General features: G+C 36.9%; 1 protein-coding gene across 16 annotated transcripts in view; it reads right to left on the bottom strand.

Annotated features, from left to right (window-relative positions):
- LOC113636257 (regulating synaptic membrane exocytosis protein 1) overlaps positions 1 to 22,681 on the bottom strand; it is a 68,774-nt gene that overhangs the window by 5,294 nt on the left and 40,799 nt on the right. For 4 of the 16 annotated variants that reach the window (XM_027136226.2, XM_027136227.2, XM_027136228.2 and 1 more), the window contains 19 exons: positions 22,370 to 22,469; positions 20,339 to 20,462; positions 19,782 to 19,828; positions 19,551 to 19,666; positions 19,316 to 19,446; positions 18,131 to 18,302; positions 17,887 to 18,040; positions 14,170 to 14,226; positions 13,032 to 13,230; positions 10,202 to 10,297; positions 9,409 to 9,471; positions 6,554 to 6,643; positions 6,097 to 6,174; positions 4,494 to 4,565; positions 4,200 to 4,265; positions 2,973 to 3,085; positions 2,677 to 2,786; positions 2,392 to 2,552; positions 1,373 to 1,587 (listed from right to left, as the gene is read on the bottom strand). In XM_027136226.2, the coding sequence (XP_026992027.2) occupies positions 1,373 to 1,587; positions 2,392 to 2,552; positions 2,677 to 2,786; positions 2,973 to 3,085; positions 4,200 to 4,265; positions 4,494 to 4,565; positions 6,097 to 6,174; positions 6,554 to 6,643; positions 9,409 to 9,471; positions 10,202 to 10,297; positions 13,032 to 13,230; positions 14,170 to 14,226; positions 17,887 to 18,040; positions 18,131 to 18,302; positions 19,316 to 19,446; positions 19,551 to 19,666; positions 19,782 to 19,828; positions 20,339 to 20,462; positions 22,370 to 22,469 (2,164 nt within the window). Of the gene's footprint in view, positions 1 to 1,372; positions 1,588 to 2,391; positions 2,553 to 2,676; positions 2,787 to 2,972; positions 3,086 to 4,199; positions 4,266 to 4,493; positions 4,566 to 6,096; positions 6,175 to 6,553; positions 6,644 to 9,408; positions 9,472 to 10,201; positions 10,298 to 13,031; positions 13,231 to 14,169; positions 14,227 to 17,886; positions 18,041 to 18,130; positions 18,303 to 19,315; positions 19,447 to 19,550; positions 19,698 to 19,781; positions 19,829 to 20,338; positions 20,463 to 22,369; positions 22,470 to 22,681 lie in introns of those variants that run through there. The other 12 variants (XM_047812055.1, XM_047812058.1, XM_047812059.1 and 9 more) reach the window with 12 other exon arrangements.

The following is a 22,681-nucleotide window of genomic DNA, read 5'->3' as shown; positions in this document are numbered from 1 at the left end:
GTGAACCTGGAACATTTTACTATAAAGCATAATTATAAAAAAATTCAGATTGTCAATTTCACCAAAGATTTTGAACGAAACTTGTCATACACCTCAAACTAATTATCATTCTCTAGTCAGTATTATAGTTATATTATTTACTATAAAAAAAATGAAAAGAATGTTAAAAGAATATAATATAAGATATAATATAATATATATTATATATATTACAGTATATAATAAGCTATAATATAAGATAATATAAGAATATAAAGATACAGAAAATATATAAGATTTTTTTCTGCTAGCGAACCAGTGGAAAGTGGAAACCACTGCATCCCTTTAAAATACTGATTTATGCAACCTCTGCTACTCTGTCTGATTTATCATCTGATAGGCCTTTTAAGATATTGTCCAGGGATTTTGGCAGTAACACGGCCAAAGAACCTTTTTTTTTAACCATCCTTTTTTAATTAGTTTCTTTTTTTCCACCCTGATATCCATTTATTAAACCAAAAATAGACAGCGCTTAAAATATGGGATTTTAAAAGATATCAGATTCGACTTCAAAGGAATTTGTCTGCATTACATCTGATTAGGATCCAGCATTCATCTCGAGCTGACAGAGTTAAATCCTGCCAATGTTAACAGAAAAAAAAGCTGCCATTCTCAACAACTTTAGCTCTTACAGGTTTATAGGTCATAACATCCATATACTGTAGAGTCTGCTGACATGCTATCTAGTGTAATGACACAGAATATGGGCAAATGCAAATAAAGCAAGAGTGTATGAAATTAAGAGAGTGAGAGAGACAGAGAAAGAAAGACAGAGACACTTAGAGAAAGACAGATTACTTCTGCTACCTTAACTATCTCTGCAGTTGCTATTGTTCAGGACTCGTGCGTCATCACATCACATGTCCTTACATAATGCTGCCTGTCTTAAACTATAACCAGTTACATAATCTAGAACATTGCACAATATTAGTAATTACCCACATGTTTTGAATATTGTTCAAAAAAGAGATTATGTATTTAGGCTTTCAGGACCGTGCAATAGTACGGCATAGGAACTTAATTTGTACTTTTAAACACATTTACTGAAGTCTGATTCTTTTCTGATTCTGATTAATCACTGGAAATACGATTTGTAAAAAAAACTTTGTAATGATATTCGTGTTTGATTCATACAGAATACTCAAAAATCCAGGAATGAAATGAAACACTTTGATCTCTTTTATATAACTCTGCTCACTTTGACATCTCTGTACATTCTGTTGAACACTTTTAGTGCAAAAAATGTATCTCACTGGACACAGAGCAACAAAATGATGGTGTCCATAGACACACTATTATGGTGTGTGTGTGGGTGTGTGCGTGTGTCTTGCACCTGTTTGGCTGAGCTGAGAGGTGCTCCTACTGCGTCGTGAGGGAATACCCACAATGGCCACCACACGAGCGCTAAGACTGGAGCGCCGCTTCTTTCCTCCTGTCCCCATTGTTCCCAGAGCCGTGTCTGACTGGCTACCATCTGTTCGCTCAAGAGTGAAGATTTCACCGCTCACACTCGTGCTCTTCAACATGCTGGACGGGTGAACATGGCGGCTAACGCACAAAGAGTGAAGAATTTTAGTAGTTGTTAAAAGATCACAGTATTCCACTCATAGCTAGCGGACAGTAGGTGTGGTTTTTAGGTCTGTACTTTAGTACAGTAGGTTGCAGCAGGCTAACTGCTGCTATGTCTATGAGGTTAAAGTACAATGTGCTAGCATCAGTTTAAAACTCATTAATAAATCATTGTAATAGTGTTTTTAAAATTCATTGCACTGTAAGTTAATCTGATTCTGTGTACATATCTATTAAACTTTAATAATGGCCCATAAAGCTCTAATAATGTTCTATAAATAATTAATTATGTGTCCATTCATCATTCAGTTGTGTTTTAAATAATTAATTGAGAAATGACCCAAAAATGTGTATAATGTTTTGACTTTAATTGATAATAAATACTACAGTTAGTACAGCTTTTGTAATTATTAATCAATGAAGTTTACACCACATAGTATTATAACGTGTAGTGAGGCTTGTAATACAACATTATTATTATACTATCCTGGAATTATTTATAGTATATTATTAGAAGTTTATTACAGTTAAAAATGCTTACATTCATTACTAACTTCTATTTTTTTTTTATTTTTCAGGGTATTTTTGTATTTCAGTGTATTTCAGTTTCAAATCTACTGTGCTGGAATACACATGTACGTCACCACACAGTCAGCAGTTAGGAGAGTCAAAGGCTCTGTTCCTGCATCATTTTCATATTTGTCTTCTATTGTGAAAAAACATTTTCAATGAATAGAAGAAAAAGCACAATTTGGACTGTAGGTTTTTGTGTGAGTCGCTGACCTGAAGCAACCCCTGGGCCGCTCTGATTGAATGGACATGTAGCTGGTGCTACTGATCCGTGAGGCACTGCTGGCACGAGAGATGGCTGACACGTCACTGACATCACTATCTGAGGATTTATGGGATACATTATCACAGCTCCGTCGCTGCTCTTTATAAAGCTGTAAAAGAAAATGATATGAAAAACTATGCAGAAGATACAAATCTCAAAGTAGTGGTAAGAAGGACAAAACCCATGTAAAGATGGCCCATAAAAGCAGAGTGGGTAAAGACAGGAGACTTTACCTCTCGTTTGTTCTTTAGCACCCTCTCCAGGTCCTGGCTGGTACTGGAGGGAGCTGGTGTCCTGTAGGAATGTACCTTCATCTGCCGTGTTCGCTCCTCTGAAGCAAGGGCTGAAAACAAACAAACAAATGCATTGTTTTTTCTTCATGACACATCAAAACCTCATCTTATTGAAACACAAAAATTTTATTTCTATGAAATGTAAAAAAAAATTATAATTACTAAATAAAATTTTTCTATGTAAAAATAAATAAATAAATAAATGAAGCTACAGGAAGCATGACACTGTGCTGTACCTTGCTCTACACTACTGCTTTTAGCAGGGACTTGGGGTAGCTGTCGGCCTCTGCGTGCTGATGAGGAAGTTCCTGCCGATGAAGTGTATGCTGTGCTAGCATGTGGATGAACCCTGGACATGACGGAACAGCAAAAAAAAAAAAAAAACAGAACAGAAAACAAAAGGTCTTTGGATGCAAGCAACTGCAATAAAAGAAATTCATTTTACAGTGAAAAAAAAAAGTATGTTTTTTTTTTCATTTAGAAAATTAATTTTCACCCAACAGGAACAAAACACAGCACATCAATATCACAGACAATAAATATTCATACGAAGATGCTGCACCAATATCTGCTTTACCTTTAATGAAGGTTAAAATGATATATTAACAGAAGGAGTAAACAGAAAATGAGCACAGTAAGAGGGAGAAGAAAAGGTGTTAGACAGAAATACTGACAGCAAAGTAAGTTGTAGCTCAAAGAATAAGATAACAACATGTAGCAACAAATTCAGAGCAATCTACAGTTTCTGGTGTAATAGGAACAAGGCCCACAGAGCAGAAGGCAAAATTAGGCAACGTAGAAAGATAACACATACTGCTGGTGGTAAATATTTGTTTGTGCATGAGAATATTTCAGAATTAGGGGAGCTCTCACTGCCTAACTCAGGTCTATGATCTAGGGCTTGGTAAACCCAAACATGTCACCTTACCCAATGAAGGCAGGGATGCCCACTTTCCTCACAAACCTTTTACAATAGAGTTAACTGTATTCTTCTGACCATAGTGTAAAGTATATAATATGTAAGGAAAACAGAAAATGAAACTGAAGACAAAAAGCACAGACATGCTAAAAGGAGAGCAGAGAAACCAATTAACAAGATGAAGGACAATGAAATAATGAGAAACACACAGGACCATTAAAAAACTTTTAAGTACACCACGTGTGTCCTGTGGAATTGTGTATCACTGTCAAAATATAAGTAAACGATTTGCAAAAAAGTTTGAAGCAAATATCCTGAGGTCAACAGATGATCTTAGTGTTAATGTACAACAGCTGCACACAGAAACATCAAATGAATGGAGAACAGTGCTTTGTATATTAGTGTATTGTGTACGTATGTATGTATGTATGTATGTATGTATGTATGTATGTATGTATGTATGTATGTATGCATAATACTACTACTACTAATAACAATATGGTGGTAATGAAAAAATAAGGTATGGTACTGTATGACTCCTTACCGCTCACTGTCTGATTTTTTCTTGCCAGGTTTCTGACAGCTACTGTTGTCCAGAATTCTTGTCTGCCTATGATTAGTAAATGATTAAAGCAAAACAAATATAAAACAATGAGAGGAAAGTACTGAGTAAATAATAATGATGATAAGAAATTCTGTGTAGTTTGTGTGTGTGTGTGTGTGTGTGTGTGTGTGTGTGTGTGTGTGTGTGTGTGTGTGTGTGTGTGTGTGTGTGTGTGAGACTCTAACAGGAGTGAAAGTGTAATCTAGTTTATCCTCTTCTGTGTGGCCAGTATACCTCTGTGCCCTGGGCCTTGCACTGAGGTGGTTTACTGTCTCCTGAGTAGGTAAAATAAGCTCCAAAATCCAGCTGATGTATGTGATCAAGTCAGAGACACGTGGATGACAACGTGATGAAGAGACAAAGACACAGACCCACAGAAATGGTTACAGAATGGAACAAAGACACGGCTTCTCTTTTAAATTACACATTGAAGACAAGCAAAATGGAGGAAAAAAATGGGAATGATAAGCAATATATCTGTACAAATGATGGTCAGATTCCCATAAGGACACTGATCTCTGACACACCCAGTTTAAATGAATGTTTTAGAATCTTTAATAAACATCTTTACAATCTTTCTAAAAAGCTGTCAGACAAAAATGATATCTTGGCAATTGAAAACTTGTATAAAGGAAGATTGACTTAATGTTCCTTATTATGGGGTTATTATATGTTACACAGTTTTTACACACATTTGACTCATTTCATACTTAAAATTCTTCATAGAAATTAATGCTTAAAATAAGCAAAATGTTCTGCCAGTACAATACAACACATACAATAAGACGGTTTCAGGCATGAAATAATAATATTTTTTTAAATAGGCTTAATAATTTAATATTTGTTCAAAAACATTGTAAAACAATTGGATTATTGGATAGTATGAACCAAATTAAATGAGAATTTTGAAGTCTGTTAAATAAGGAACAAAAGATAAAGGCATGTTGTTATAGAAAAAAATCAACATTGGATTAATTGCATTTAATCTTGTGGAATTACTGCAAAAATGATAATGAGCCATTAATATAACCTTCGTTTGTGAACGATGTACTGTACGAGTTTTAGAACCTGATCAATCACACCCATATGTCCTTTTTGAACAGCCCTTAGCAGATATAGACCCTGTCCATTCCTGTTATAATAACTCCAGGTAATAGCGTTCTACTACATTATGGAGCATGGCTGTGGGGATTAATGCTCACTCACCCACAAAAGAATTAGTGAAGTCATGCTGTGATGTCTAGCAAGGATCCAATAAAGGAAATTTCTAATCCTGCAGCTTGCAAAGACATCCTATAAAATTCAATTGTTGTTTTTTTTTTCAACATTGTGGCAACTGTTTGGAGAAGATATAGGTGTGACGGTCAGTTGTACCATACAGGGTATCTAAAAAGAAACACTGAACTGCAGCAGACACATTCAATGCATCAATTTTACTGTCAATAACTCTCAAATGTACAACGTACCTGTAGAAATAAAAGTGAGACATATACTACACAAGATCAGGGCATTAAATTATATAAATAAAACAGCAATATTAAGAAGGGGGAAATGGTAGAGACAAGCTCATAAAGCTCACAAAAAACTACACTAATAAATTACAGCACTCACAACAAAGCCAGCTTTGGGGTCTGGGGTCAGAGTGAATCAAAAAGCCACAAGTTAGACAAAAACCAGAATACATCTAGAGCACAACACCAGTAAAGATTAAAGCAGAGGCTTAGCTAGAAGGCATAGGGATTGAGGGTGTAGCTAAGCCCTCGGGCAAAGGCAATTAGGACAGGGGAGAAGAGGAGTCAGGGTTTGCGGAGGCGTCTGGGGGGGACAGGGTCGGTACCTGTCATCCTCAGGGGAGGCGTGTTGGATTAGGATCCTGGGGCTGGTGGGTCTGATGCGGGGGAGAGACTGCGTGCTCCTAAAAGAGTGTGTGTCCAGCACACCCCAAGAGATTGGAAGTGAGAATGTGAAAGAGACAGGGCAAGTCAAGACAGAGACTGGGACTGGGTGTATTTAACATTGAATAATACGCAAACACTCAGGGGACACTCACATCTGGTCTGATACTACCAAAAACAACACATTCTACACAGTACCACGCAACCTTTACACAGTACACTGACATTCAATAATTGTAAATTTGTAAAATTGAATAACTATGAAAAAATTATTATAAATTCTAAAAATGTTTGGTTAAGCAGCTCCGCAAAGACATTATGCACACACATCTGTGAAAAATAAAAATGATCTGTCAAAACAGCAAAACGTAGGGACAAAGAATGGGGTCTTGTGAATACCTTTCTCGATCAGGTGAATTGGAATTTGAATCTGGCCTCAGACAGTTGGTACTAGCACTTCTAACCCTGTCAAGAGGGGGCTGCAGATCACTAGAGTCACAACATGCCATCCAACGGAGAGAAGGGAAGGACGTCAAAAAGATTCAAAAGAACAAGCAAATAATATTAGATTAAAAAAAAAAGAATGGACTTCATCATCGCACATCAAAGCAAGAAGCACTAAAGCCTGCTGAAAAAGAGCCATGGTCTGTGAGTTTTAACTTGCTTACATGGTGCCTTGCATAAGTATTCACCCTTTGAATTTATCCATACAGTATATTGTAGTGTTCATACAAGGGATTTTTTTACCATTGGATTCATCAATATTCATCAATATAGGTTTCATAAATATTCTTCCTTGGGTTAATAACGCAGAGTGCAAAAGTTTTCAAACACCTAGGTTAGATTTTCTCAGCTCCACACATTTAATGATACCGTGCATTTCTTCTGTCAATCAATTAGTTCTAATCTATCTTTAAGGCATCAAAGTTCATTTTAACACAGCTGATTTAAAATTTATTTAAATTTCAATTCAATATATCAGAATTTCAACATTGTGACAAACGCTTATGTACACCAAACTGACTGTCTCCATAAACAGTCTGGATGATTGTATATAAATTTATTTAAAGGCTAAGTAGCTTGTAATTGGCCAGTTTTTATAATTAGTAATTAACTACAATCGCAATGTCTCATTCATCCTTAGAAGCAATTTCCAAACAACTAAAGGTATCACAGGCCTCTGTACAAACAATTAAAACAACACAAATCTTAAAACCTTGGGACCATGCAAACACTGCATCGTTCAGGAAGGAGGCACAAATAAACTACCAGTGATCGATGGACTTTGGTGGAAAAGATTCAACTGAATCTCAAGACAGCAATAAAAGGACGGGTAAAGGATTTGGATGCATCAGACACCAAGCAATGCATCCACCATTAAGAGAGTCTGACATTACCGTGGCCTATTGTGCGAGGTAGAACCTCTTATTCTTAGACCAACATAAGCAAGCCAGACTGAAGTCTACAAGTGATCAGCTGCATTCTGGAGGAGTTTTCTGATCAGTGCTAATGATGAGAAAAAGAAGCTTTGGCTATTAATCACAACCGTAAAGCATGATGGTAGCATGCATCATTTTGTCGAGGTATTTTGCTGGAAAGGGACTGGTTCTTATTAGAATATGGATGCCATTTTGAGAAAAGAAGATCATTTAAAAATGTAGAAGCAAATCCACAAGACATCAGCCAGAAAAAAAAAATCTGGTTTTATTTGGCTTCCAGCACGACAATGATCTTAAGCAGACCATGTAACAAAATAGTTTAAAGACAACAAAGCGGAAGTATCGAAGTAGCCGTCAAAAACCCTGCCCTCAATACCAGAGAAAATTGTGGACTAAAAACATGTCTAAGCACAGAGGCCGAAAGAACTGACTGATTTACATCAGTTCTGTCAGAAAATATAGGCAAAATGTCTGGCAAAGTAGTGCGAGTAATGTGTTTATGGTTACAACAAAAAATCTATTCACATAAAGCAATTGAAAGACCATGTCATCATATACTCACAAACTGCAAGTAAAATTTGTAGTAAATATAAAACTAGTAAACAGACCCAATAAAAAACTCTTATCTATTATTGTGAAATTACCTTGGGTCGTAGGCTACAGCCTTACCAAAACTGGACAAAGCAATGTTTGTTTTTTTAATCTTTCCCAGTTTTGGTGGCTTGAACCTACTGTTGCCTCAGTTGTACCATTCTGTGTACACTGTAGATACTGTTGTGTGTGTATATTCCTAGAGATCAGCGGTTTCTGAAATACTTAATCCAGTTTGTCTGGCTCCAATAACAAGGACACAGTCACCAAGTCACATTTTCCCCATTCTGATGGTTGATGTGAACACTGACTGAAGCCGTGGTCCTGTTTCCACGTGATTTTATGCATTGCACTGTTGCCACATGCTTAGCTGATTGGATGATTGGATAAATACACTACACAGTTAGCGTAATCCAGTTAAGCCCATTTCAGTTTCAGGCACAATACATAGCATCTTACACACAATCTAACAGGGGGGAATGCTAATGCAAGGCATTGTATGTTTACAATGGTGTGTATAAATTCACTGCTTCTGTGTCCATCTTGACCATGCTATGGGGAAGATCTATAGCTTAGCTACTATTTGCTGTTCTGATTTACTTGAGCTAACAAAAAGCATGCAAACAGTAGACATAGAAAAAAAAACTTCAGACAATGAAAAATCATAGGAAAAAAAGAATAAGCAAATAAAAATTTGTGCATTGCTTAAAAAAACAGCACCTCACAGTCAGTCTATGTAGTGCTGTGTGATGAATTTGGTCAGACGGTGATTAAATTAAACGTGTCATAATAACACTTAAATGATGGTTATTAGGAAGTTGACTAAACTGTTAGAAAGATTGTTTCCTTTTTCTTTGGACTGTGTGGCAGTAAGAATTTGGGAGGTTCTTCTGGTAATGGCTCTTGTCAGTGAGCTACTGCATTGTATAGTAGTGAGTGAAGAGCGAGAGCAGTCGAACATAAACACTTGAGAAAGCTACACAGTATACGGAAAGAACATGACAGCATACTGTATATGCCGTACACGTACATACATTCAAACCAAAGAAATTTCAAAAGCCAGGCAAACTATACACACTATAGATATTTTTACGACGGGAAGAGAATGTCACAAAGCCAAAGCTGACTGATTATACACAAATACAAAAGCGATGAAAATAGAAAAAAAGGTATTTATCCTAACTCCTTAGAAAGATCCAATCCTTGCACAGTTTTTTTTTTTACCTTGTGATGTGCAGGCACTCTGCGCTCCTACCCCGCATTGATCTGTGGATCAAGATGATCTCACTGCAGTTATCATGGAAATGGGTGACACATGAGGGGGTAAACAAACAAACAAAGCAATAAACAAGCAAACTCAAAGAGAGCGCATGGGTATAATAGGACCTGGAGCAGACTCCAATTATCTTTTGAACCACAGTAATATGAACATGATAAGGGCACACATTTTATGAAGCACTATTCAAACATATCATGTCCTGTAATCCTACAATCCTGTAAGCCCTCATTTCTCTGGAGAAAATTAACTAGTAGTGTGTTAGAAGCCATGCAACCTGGTGACTTGAGGATGAATATGGCCCTTAGCGAAAAAGAGTTTCTGGGGAATGTTGGATAAATATATTCAAAGTGAATTCAATCGCAGGTCTTTGACAAGAGCAAACTTTCATAATGTCAAACTGTGGATAAAAACAATGGCTCCTGCTGTTTCCATCTTGAAAAATGTGTAGCAAATAAAGAAATTCTGCAGAAGCACTGAAACTCACTGTATCTGAAAAAGATTTAACATTTCGATAACATAAACAAAGAAGATTAGCCCATAATAAAATGGATCCCAGCCCTAGGCCTTCGAGTAGTCCTGTTCTGCACTTTTAGGAGTTTCTCTGTTCTTACATTGCCATTTCGACATGGTTGATTAATTGTATGAAGGACTGGCCAGAACTGAGCAGAGGGAATCCATAACCAAGACTGGGAGATATTACAGCAAGGAAACACTACTTATAGGAAAGCATGGTTTTACCTATCATCCATATATTCTCTCTCCTGTGTACGACCATGCTCATGGTAGCGGGTTGGTGAACGAGACCTGCGGCTATGCTGTGCCTCATCCAAACTCCTGCAGGGAAACAGACATAGACAGGTAACTTGTTTATAAATGTAAAAAAACACATTTCACAAAACTATAAATTATAAGCATAGTATATATATATGTATATATATAAGTATAGATTAGGGTGTGGATGATATAGGAATGTTCCTACTAAACGGAAAGGAAGACTGAGTTGTTGTTACCAATATTTCTTTTTTTTACCGAAATTTTATAAAGCCCCACAAAGTTTTCACTAAACTTTCGTGAGACTCTTCTTCAATGGGATATGTTTTTGGCCACCTTGAGCAGCTTAAAGGGTTGAAGCTATATTTTAAATTGAGGCCCAGTGAACTTTTCAGAACAAAGATATAATCGCTGGGAAGCAAAGTTTAGATAATATTTAAAAGGCAATAAAGAGGCCTGTCTGACCTACTTATTGTTGGACAAAGACGATGATCTTGTGTCAAAAATCATACTTGTGATTGGTCATCTGCCATGTCAACCAAATTTCCTCTTTTTATGAAAATATGCATACTTTTGAGTTACTTTCAATATACAATCCTCTGAAGCACTGGTCTGGCTTTCTGTACAAAACGCAAGATGTGACATTGCTGTCAAACTAACTGTTTATGTCCTTTAAAAATGCACTCATTTAATTGACTTGGGAAAAAGCCCATTGCTCTGGCTCCCTTTCCATCACTCTCAAGCTAAAAATAGAAGAGAGAGGCATGAAAAAGGAGGAGAACTGCAAAATCAGCAGAATCTCATAAAAAGTTTGGTGCATAATTTTAAGCTATGTATTTGTTATATTGCCATAAACACAAACTCCAAAAATGCCCAATAAAATGACCAATGTTCCTGTGCTAAGGGAAAGTTAGCTACTAGTTATCTCTTGCTAATCTACAAATGTAACTACTAGCTAGTTAAACAGTGCTAGGATACTGCTTCTCTACTGACCAAACTTAATTTGTCAGCAACATGCGTTCCAAAAAATTATATCAGAATCCTTTCTACATGAATGAAAAAACAAGCGGAGCTGAATCAGTGAATTAAACTATAACTAAGGAATTCAAGTTAGCTTAGCACTATAAGGAGCAGTAATAAAACAACAGGTCTCTATATTTAATATGTATTTTATTCATTCATTCATTTTCTACCGCTTATCTGAACTTCTCGGGTCACGGGGAGCCTGTGCCTATCTCAGGCGTCATCGGGCATCGAGGCAGGATTCACCGTGGACGGAGTGCCAACCCATCGCAGGGCACACACACTCATTCACTCACACACTACGGACAATTTTCCAGAGATGCCAATCAACCTACCATGCATGTCTTTGGACTAGGGGAGGAAACCGGAGTACCCGGAGGAAACCCCGAGGCACGGGGAGAACATGCAAACTCTACACACACAAGGCGGAGGCGGGAATCGAACCCGGACCCTGGAGGTATGAGGCAAACGTGCTAACCACTAAGCCACCGTGCCAACCACTAAGCCACCGTGCCAACCACTAAGCCACCGTGCCAACCACTAAGCCACCGTGCCAACCACTAAGCCACCGTGCCAACCACTAAGCCACCGTGCCCCCCTCATGTTTTTTATAATTAAGTAATTAAACATGTTAGCCTACACAATACTGGCACCGTCTGAAAATCGGAAAAGAGAAACACTTTGATTCAGTAAACTAATTTATAATAACATTTTTAAATAAAATATATATGCTACATGGTTTCTAGTGAAACCATGTAGCATATATATATGCTACAAAGAATAGTAAAAAGTAAATAGTAAAAAGTAGAATAGTATGGTTTACCTAGAAATTAAAGCACAAGACAATCAACAAAAAAAGTTTTAAAAGAACTGTCTAAACAAATGTGAACACCGGATCATCACACCCATATGTGGCTAGTTCTAAAACTGTTGGAAACACACAACTGTATAGAATGTCTTTGTATGCTGTAGATCACAATTTCCCTTCATTGGGACCTGGAATAGGCCCAAACCTTTTTCCAGCATCACAATGCCCCTGCATATTGCTCCTTAATTGGTCAAAGTTATAGGAGTAGAACTTGAGTGTCCTGCACAGAGCCCTGACCTCAACCCCAATGAACAGCTTTGGGATGAACTGGAATGCTGACTGCAACCCAGGCTTTTCAACTATTATCACTAATGCTTTTGTGGATAAATGAACACAAATCCCTACAGTCACGCTCCATAATGTAGTGAAAAACCTTCCCAGAAGAGTGGAGGTTATTATAATAGCAATTAATAATAAAGTGATTAAGTAATAAAATGATTATTATTGATATAATAATAATAATAATAATAATGATAATAATAATAATAATAATAATAATAATAATAATAATAATAATAATAATAATAATAACTCAGAAATGGGATGTTTACATATGTATATATGCGTGCACATGCACATATACAGTATATGTACATATAATATTTTCTCCCATGGATGTCTTCAAAACTGTCTTAAATAAAGCTGTGTTTGACAAATGGCTTAGTTATAACAGATATCAAGGAGAAAGCAGCCAGCTAAAGCCAAAGGGTGAGCATATACAGTACTGTAAGACGTTATTTTTTACTGATAATGATTGAATACATTATTTAATTTACATTATTACTATCTCTTTAATTTTGTATGTGGATTATAAAGTTAACTGCTTTTAACCAGTAAAATGCTAATGTAAATGTGTGTAGCTGAATTACTTGTGCACTCAACTGCAAAGTAAATGCTTTGTCCTACCTCTGCATGGGGACATTAGCAGGCCGTGATCTTGCTCTGCTCTCTGATTCCCTGTGAGGCGATACTGAGCGAGAGCGATGATGTGTCGACCTCTGCTGCTCAGGAACCTCCAGTGTAGTCCGCTCTCTCTCCCTTTCTCTTTCCCTTTCCCTCTCTCTCCCTCGTTCCCTCTCCTTTTCTCTGGGTCGACTTTCTGCAGCTGCAAGCACCCAAAAACACATATAATGTGCACTACTGGAAAAATAATAAATACATTCCTTGTCAAAGGATTTGGAAAGGATTTCAGATATCCATGCAAAAATATTGTGGATACCTGCTTCCCCCTTTTCTCTAGTTTTCCAGCATCAATTTTTTTTTTTACATCAATTTATTTTTTATTTTCATATTTATGCACATCAATGTTGTTCAGACAATCGTACATTAGCTAACTACACAGACTTCCTGCTGAACCACCATCAATTACAAACTCAATATTCTTGGCTAAAGAAACAAGACTATAAAAGTGTGCTTTACATTTGGATTGTCTTCCTAATCACTACTTTTAGGACTCTTGCTTAAGGCCACGGACTTAAAACAATTTAATGCACTCAATTTAATGGCTGCTTTGTTGCTTTGTAAAGCTCACAGTCATAACAAATGTGCTGGAGAATGAAAGGGAATGAAAGCAAGGTATCGGGGATAAAACTACACCACCATGCACAGTGAAGAAAGAGCAAATTGTGTTCTGAAGAGTGGATCAATCTCTCTTATTCCAGGTTTACTATTTTTCCTTTCATCTTTCTTTAATGTCATCACGCGCACACTGTGCATTGTGGTTAAACTTTACTCTACTGAGCTACCGAGAAAAGCGCTGGAGACAAAATGTGTGATGGATATCCACAAATTTTTTTCTATTGTTATATGACGATTGATTGTGTGCGAAAAAGAGGGATGAAGTGTATGGGATGAAGTACTGCATGGAAATCCTATGACATGGCCTGACATATATATATGTTGGATTGTCTCCAGAAAAACAGCAGATGCTTTCGGGGGAAGAGGAAAGCCCACTGCTGACTCGTTGCTTCTCTCGTTGTGTATTCTACTGCACAAATCACAGTATTAGTGTAGAGGTTACTGGCGCCATGCACCCCCCACCAACCTGCAGCCACTACGCCAATACCATCATCATAATCTGATTCTGTGATGCGCTGAGAGCCTGTGCAGACACACACACACAGACAAAACCACATAATACAGACAGACACCACAGAGACAAACACATTGATATATACGCAAGACAGATGGATAAAACAGAGTCATTTGTATATGAACACATGCACATGTGATAAGTGATACTGATATTCTTATATGGAAAGATTTTGGCAACAAAGAAAACAGAAGTTATTTATCAACTGATCTTTAATGCAGTATTGCACTTCACCCTCTGCATTCTGGCAGAATTTACAGTTATTTGTATTTACCTCTGTCAAAGTTTGATCACTAAAATCTCCAGCATGCATTAGCAAAATTAAGTTAATACAAATACAATCATTGGAGAGCACTTCAGATTTCTGGCAGAAGCTTTCTGTATCATTACTTGGCTTCTTTTAGCCTTAGCAGAATGCCAGATAAAACAGGCCAACTAAAATTAAAATTCAACCTCCAAGATATTTCACATAGAGAGCTTTTAATTTTGGTATTTGAAATATAACACATTTGAGTCCTTTCATCTCATTTCTCTGAATCCACTTCCTATGTCAATGTTTTTTTCACCACAACGGTCACCATTGTTCACACTTTTAGTAGTATAAATGTTCAGTGTGTAAATGTTTTTGTAGGAAAAACCATATAAAAAAATCATACCAGATTTACACAAGTTTGTAATCATTAGTAATGATGATATGCTTCATACTCCCATTAATTAGAAACCCTTTTAAGATGTCAGGTGTATGATACCTACTTTTGAACATGAATTTGAATGTGATTAGTTGATTCTGAGCACACTCACATGCCCCATAATAAAATGGTATACACACATATGACCAGATTTTTCTTCTTTCCACTAAAATATTTCGTCTTATTTTTCACTTTTCAATGTTGTTGGCTATTATGACATCGGTGGAAAAATTACATACATGTACAGTAACATGGGTTTTAACAGTGGTTTCTAGAATTTCTATCGCTCATACAGTCGTATGCAAGAGTTTAGCAACCCCTGACAATTTCCATGATTTTTAGTAGAGCCGTCTTGTGGGATGTGGTAGCTCAGTGGTTAAGGTGTTGGGCTACTGATTGGAAGGTCACATGTTCAAACCCCAGGTCCACCAAGCTGCCACTGCTGGGCCCCTGAGCAAGGCCCTTAACCCGCAGTTGCTCAGTTGTAAGTCACTCTGGATAAGGGTGTCTGCTAAATGCTGTAAATGTCATGTCTGCTAAATGCTGTAAATGTCTTTAGCAGAAATAGCCTCTAGACACTTCCTATAGCCTGTAATGAGTGTCTGGATGAATGTATTTTGGACCATTCCTCCTTACAAAACATCTCCAGTTCAGTTAGGTTTGATGGTTGCCGAGCATGGACAGCCCGCTTCAAATCACCCCACAGATGTTCAATGATATTCAGGTCTTGTGACTGGGATGGCCATTGCAGAACATTGTACTTGTTACTCTGATAAATGCCCAAGTAGATTTTGAGCAGTGTTTTGGGTCATTGTCTTGTTGAAATATCCAGCCCCGGCGTAATTACTTTGTGACTGATTCCTCAACATTATTCTCAAGAATCTGCTTGAGAATTGCTGAGTGGAATCCATGCGACCCTCAACTTTAACCAGATTCCCAGTACCGGCACTGGCCACACATCCCCACAGCATGATGGAATCTCCACCAAATTTTACTGTGGGTAGCAAGTGTTCTTGGAATGCTGTGTTCTTTTGCCGCCATGCATAATGCCCCTTGTTATGACCAAATAGCTCAATCTTTATTTTATCACTACACAGCACCTTATTCCATTATGAAGCTGGCTTGTCCAAATGTGCGTTTGCATACCTTAAGCGTTTCCGTTTGTGGCGTGTGGAGAAAAGGCTTCTTTCGCATCACTCTCCCATACAGCTTCACCTTGTGTAAAGTGCGCTGAATTGTTGAACGATGCACAGTGACAAAATCTGCAGCAAGTTGATGTCTTTGGAGGTGGTCTGTGGGCTGTTTTTGACTTTTCTCACCATCCTTCGCCTTTGCTTCTCGAATATTTTACGTGGCCTGCCACTTCTGGCCTTAACAAGAACTGTGCCAGTGGTCTTCCATTTCCTCACTATGTTCCTCACAGTGGACACTGACAGCTTATATCTCTGTGATAACTTTTTGTAGCCTTGCTCTAAACCATAATGTCGAACAATCTTTGTTTTCAGGTCATTTGAGAGTTGTTTTGAGGCCTCCATGTTGCCACTCTTCAGAACAGAGCCAAAGAGAACAACAATTTGCAACTGGCCACCTTAAATACCTTTTCTCATGATTGGATGCACCTGTCTATGAAGTTCAAGGCTTAATGAACCACCAAACCAATTGTGTGTTCTAATTAATCAGTGCTAAGTAGTTACAGGTATTCAAATCAACAAAATGGCAAGGGTGCCCAAACTTATGCACCTGTCTAATTTCGTTTTGATGCATATTGCCCATTTTCTGTTAATCCAATAAACCTCATTTAACTACTGAAATATTACTGTGTCCTTCACAGAGTTGCAAAATTCCCGAAAATTTTCAAGGCTGGAAACTTTCAATGGGAATTAACGGGAATATATGGAATAACCTGGGAATTTAAAAGAAATGCAGAGTTGCAGCATAATTTTGTTTAAAATGACAAGATTTAATGCAATTTAAGTTGAATTTGTACCCTGCATTCCTCGGTCACTTGCACAGAGCACACTGCTTTCTGGAGGGCCATTGAGGCCAAACTCCCTGCATGTACTTGCATACTTCCATAACATGCACAGTAACACTTTATTTTAGGGTCATTTAACTAGTTGCTTATTAGCATGAATATTAATAGAATATTGGCTATTTATTAGTATTTATTAAGCACATATTAATGCCTTATTCTGTATTACATTATTCTCTATTCTTAATTGTACCCAATACCTAAACTTAATAACTACCTCACTAACTCTTAATAAGCAGTAAATTAGGAGTGTTATCACATGTACAGATAATTTGATGACCCTCCCCCACACACTCACTCGAGAAATTTTACATTTTGATTGGGACTTTTTTTTAGGGTTGGGGGATGCTTTCATTTTACAGCAATCATAGGGAAATATGTTTATTACAATTATTAAGTTTATTATGTTTATTACAAGCATAATAATTATTATGCTTTTGTGTTACTCAATGAAATAATCAATTAAAGTTCTACTTACAATTACATCAGTCAAGACGTCATTTTTAAAATTTGTATTACCTTGCAGGCATGTCTGTTTATGACCAAACAAAATGTTTATTTATGTTTGTATATGATATAAATTCCATAAATTCCCTTAAATTTCCATAAATTCCCGTAAAGTTTCCAATTTGGAATATTTCCAAAATTCCCCAGATTAAGTTCCTGTGGAAAGTTTCAGCCCCTTTGCGAGGCTAGTCCTTCAATTATTTGATAGATCAAAACAAAATTGCTGATCCAAACACCCAAATATTTATAAATGAAAACCTTGGAAATTGTCAGGGGTTCCTAAACTTTTACCTACGACTGTAAGACTTTGAAACAAATTAAAATTGTATTTAAAAAATTATAATTTGGAAAAAGCTCATTCAAATCCAGTTTGCTAAATAAGTTTTGTTCCTACAGTATATACAATATAGTGTAGTGTTAGACTTTTCGTCCTGCACTCACGCTGCAGCTTTTTAGCGGATGTGTCATTGTGGTTGTGTCTTCGGGGCAGGTAAGGTGAGGGGTGGGGCAGTGGAATAGAGGACACATCATGAGTCTGCAGCTTGTACCAGTGAGGCTTATCGTCTAGTAGAGCCGTCTCCAGCTCAATAAGAATCTGCAGTTGGGATGAGGAAATAAAGGCAGGAAATTTAATATGAAAAGTCACAATAAGAGTGTGGGTAATGGATATATGTGTTTTACTTGCCTCTCCCAAAAAACTGCTTTCCTCCTCCTGAATTTTTGGTTGGTCCCACACTGTGATTTCCAGCATGTGCTCTCTGAAATCCCGCCTGTGCACATGTGAGTACACAAACGTCTGATTCCACTTGGGCTCCGAACTCTTTTTGACTGTCTTTGTTCTTCTTTTGCTTTTATCACTGATATACAAAAGCAAAGGAAACACACATAACAAAATTATAGACCATCAGTGTAAAAGAAACGTAAGCTAGATTGTGAATTAATTAGGCAAAATGCATTTATTTTCTCCCTAAATTAAACACAGCTGCACATCAAGGACATAATGACACAACAGGGGTTCACGTTAAAGCCCTCTGGGGCAACATCAGAACAAAGTTATCACTTCATCACGCCTTTCTAGAACTATCTCAAAATCAAAACAGTTATCTGTAGCATTTGACTTTAAGTAATCAATTAGAATTCCTCATATTCTGAACTTTCTCTATATTTATGTCACTTCAATATCATTAGGCTCCGAACAGTTTTATTTATAATGATGATACTCAGTTGTGGCAAATAAATAAGAATCAATTGGTTTGCTTGTACACCACATTAAACTCTGTACTCACTCAGCACAAAAGCTATGTCTTAGAGAGAGCATGCATGATTAAAACCTACAAAAACAAACAAAAGCAATCTGCTTCAGATTATTTGAGTCTATGCACATGAAAATGCTGAACAGTCCGATGACTTTTACTTTTTTTTTTGCTTTTACACTGTGATCACAAAAAAAAGCACACTGTGACAAAATTCTTTCAAAGAGAACAAATGATGAAAACCAGATTTTTGACCAGATTTTTGTGACACCTTAACTTTATCACGTTAGGTAAATAAGGAGTCCGTTTAAAAACCGGAGCGAAAATCTGTTTTGTTTTTTTTTTCAAATGCTGTGATTGACATTTACTTCAGGAAATCAAATTGAAATAGTGACATGGACAATATACAGCAGCTGCTACAATGAAAAGTTTAAATTGCTATAACCTGTGTAAAAGTCAAATATATTTCAGTTCAAGAAAACTGAACAGAAAAGTGTCTAGTTTTCAGAGCTATATATGGTTAGATAGTTTCTCAATTTGGCCATGTGAGAGGTTTTTCCAGGCTACAACGCATGTCTTAATGCTTAAGGATGAGTATAACATAAAAGTCTAAGCACCTTCTATCAGGAAGGAAGTACATTTTAACATAAGGGTTCCTGGGTCGTCCATCTGGTCTGGGGGGAAGGTCCTTGGCCTGCAGCACGTTCACAATCAGCTGATGGCCGACTTTATCATACCACATTTTCACCTGCAAGAGCCGTATATATGGCTTTTATACACAAGCTAATGTGTTAAAGACAAACCAAACAATAAATTATTATCATGCTGGTATTTTATTGGTATCGTATCCACCGAGAGCTGTCCAGGGAGCAGCTGAGGAGCATCTCTCAGACCACTTGGACTGGAAGGGGACATGACGGATATAGATGGACGCTCCATCTTCTGAGATTCAAAGGAACTTGAGCCTGCTGTAGAGCCACATAGACAACAAAGACACCCCTAAAATTATAACTGACATCATGCTAATTTGAAAGAAGGAAAAGAGCAAAGATTTCAGGCCACAGTGTTTAAAACAATACTCACTAGATTCTAATGGAGGGTGTGAAGTTTCTGGTATTCTGGGAATATCACTGAAAAAAAAATGGACTCAATAATAAGCACAGCCCCCCACACACAAACACACACAAACATGAAGTCCAAAGGTACAAATGTAGTTCATACAAATATTGTAGGATCAGCTGTAAAAACAAATGGACTAATCCAGTCTTTAAGTGCTATGCTTTTTATGAGGAAACTAAATGAGGAAAAACGGGGAAGTGTCAGGGGATCAAAATCATCTTATAAACTTTGTTAGACTTCCTGAAAAGATTTATTCACCCTGTGCTATTATTTGGAGCGAAATCAATGAATATACGATTTAAAGGAGGTAGGAGGATGGTGCGAAGTACAATATCATGACAAATGATTGAAACTAAGTATAGAATAGAAACATAAATTACTCCAGAAATTCATAATGCTGCAGTAAGCTAGACTGAGGAAACACTTCATGAATAGACTATAACAGACCATTTGTAAGGGAAATAGCACTTTCTATATAGAACATTTCATTAATAATGCTAAGACAATAGTGGGAGACTTACCCGATGGGCCTTGAAACGACTAATTCAACTTGGGGTTCTGTTTGGGAATTCAAGATAATATTGTAAACCTCCTTTTTGGTTAATCCAGGCAATGATTTACCGTTCCACTGTAGCACCTCATCTCCTAAAGCCAAGAAAACACAACGTGGTTAAATTAGAGAACAACATTTGGCCTTAATTACTAAAAACATGTATTCAATAATCCTAAATATGGATAATCCTGAAATTTACTAATGATTTATAAAATAGGCAAATGGTCCCAAATCCCTCTGACCCATGACCTGTGACTCCACCTGACTCCACAACAATGTTGTAATGTAAGAAGTAAAAATACTTTGTTACCGTACTTAAGTAAAAATTTCACGTATCTGTACTTTACATTTACATTTACAAGACGCCCTTATCCAGAGCGACTTACATTTTTATCTCATTTTTATACAACTGAGCAATTGAGGGTTAAGGGCCTTGCTCAGGGGCCCAGCAGTGGGAACTGGTGGATGTAGGAATCGAACTCACAACCTTCCGATTCTTAGCCCAACACCTTAACCACTAGGCTACCACATCCCCCTTTACTTCGCTATTTAAATTTATGTCAACTTTCACTTTTACTCCACTACATTCCCTAGATAAAATGTATACTTTTACTCTGTTATATTTCCACTAAGCATCTTCGTTACTCGTTACTACAAAATAAAATCAGAAGAATGTGTGCGACTGCAATAAGGGAGGTTTGGCGAGTCACTGCTCCTATAGAGTGTCACTGCACATCCGCACGCTCTACGGAGAAGCACACACAGCGTGCACGCGCAGTCAGAGCTGGAGACTTTTATCTATAACGGCGACAACCAAAAGCAAACAAAAGCAGTGAAATGTCACTATTCTTATGACCAGAGTTGATAGCACAAACAAAATATTAATGCAATATCAATACTAAATAAAAATAACATTTATTGATTTAGTCTTTGTCTTGTGAATATTTTTTATTAATGACTGCATTCACACTGTTTGTAGGGAATGCACACATACAATGAACTGATTTGATTGATTCAAGACTGGCATCATTACATCATGCATAAAATTTTGGTGTCGACTTTTGCCTTTTAATAATACCATAACTTTTGGCTTACTATGTAGTCATATAATATACAGTATAATAAAACACTTCTTGTTTTAAATTCTCACTGAGGGCTAAAACCCCCTAAAGATGAAACCCTAGAACCGCCCCTGCTCTTATGCCTACCGAAAATCATTGAAATTTTACTTTTTACTTTTACTTCAAATACGTAAGTACATTAAATATCAGAAAATGACTTTTGATACTTAAGTACAGGTAATATCAGATACTTTAAGACTTTTACTTGAGTAATATTCTAAAAGGTGACTTTCACTTCAAGCAAAGTCTTTTTCTAGTACAGTACGATACTTAATAATAATAGCAGGATAAGTCATGGTGATTATTTTCCCTTTTTTAATGATCTAAAAGGCTCTTGTTTGTTAGACAGGAGCCAGTTGTCATCAGCATAGCCAAATAAAAACCTGGAAAAAAAATCTTGCTCATGAAGTATGGCATTATTGGCTAGATTAACAAAGTGACCTCATATTAAAGAAAAATACTTTACAGTTTTAACTTGATAATGACTCAAAACACAGCCAAGGAAATTCTGTTAAAATTCTTGAGTGGCTGAATACAGAATTTGATCCATTTTATATGAATTACATGGTTACATGGTTTACTATAGAGTGTTAATTATAGATTAATATAATGTAATCATTTGAAAGTAAAGCTGTCTATGTAATAGTATAAAAATATTCTGAAAAGATGAATATTTTTAAGGATTTATAATGACCAAATCAAAACATTTAAGATCAAATCTGACCTTTCTAATTAAGGTCCCTCTTGTACAGGGAAACAGAAATGTTAGGAATCTCACACTATAATTTTAATAGTGATTCATGTTTGTTTTAGTATGAGACAGTACTGTATTCACACACACTTAGAGATGAATATGATTAATGCAGACGTGACCTCACCTGCCCGTAAATGGCCCACCACATCCGCCAGGCTTCCTTTTTTAACTTTGGTGATGAAGGCCCCAAGTCTCCCTGTTTCTGTGATCTTCCCCCCTGCCACCTACTCGCATCGCACCACAGCATACCACAACACAGCAAACGGCAAAATATTGCTTACTTGACTCGTGTCCTATTACACTCCATACTATAGAATGAATAGGCTATTACATCAAATAAATAGTGTACGCTCACCGATGCTTTATTAGGAACACCTGTACATTTGCACATTCATGTAACTATCCAGTCAGTCAATCTTTCAAGATGACATAAAGT

The sequence above is a fragment of the Tachysurus fulvidraco genome, chromosome 4, assembly GCF_022655615.1.
Source record: "Tachysurus fulvidraco isolate hzauxx_2018 chromosome 4, HZAU_PFXX_2.0, whole genome shotgun sequence".
Taxonomy (NCBI): Eukaryota; Metazoa; Chordata; class Actinopteri; order Siluriformes; family Bagridae; genus Tachysurus; species Tachysurus fulvidraco.
This window is presented reverse-complemented; position numbering and strand designations above follow the sequence as displayed.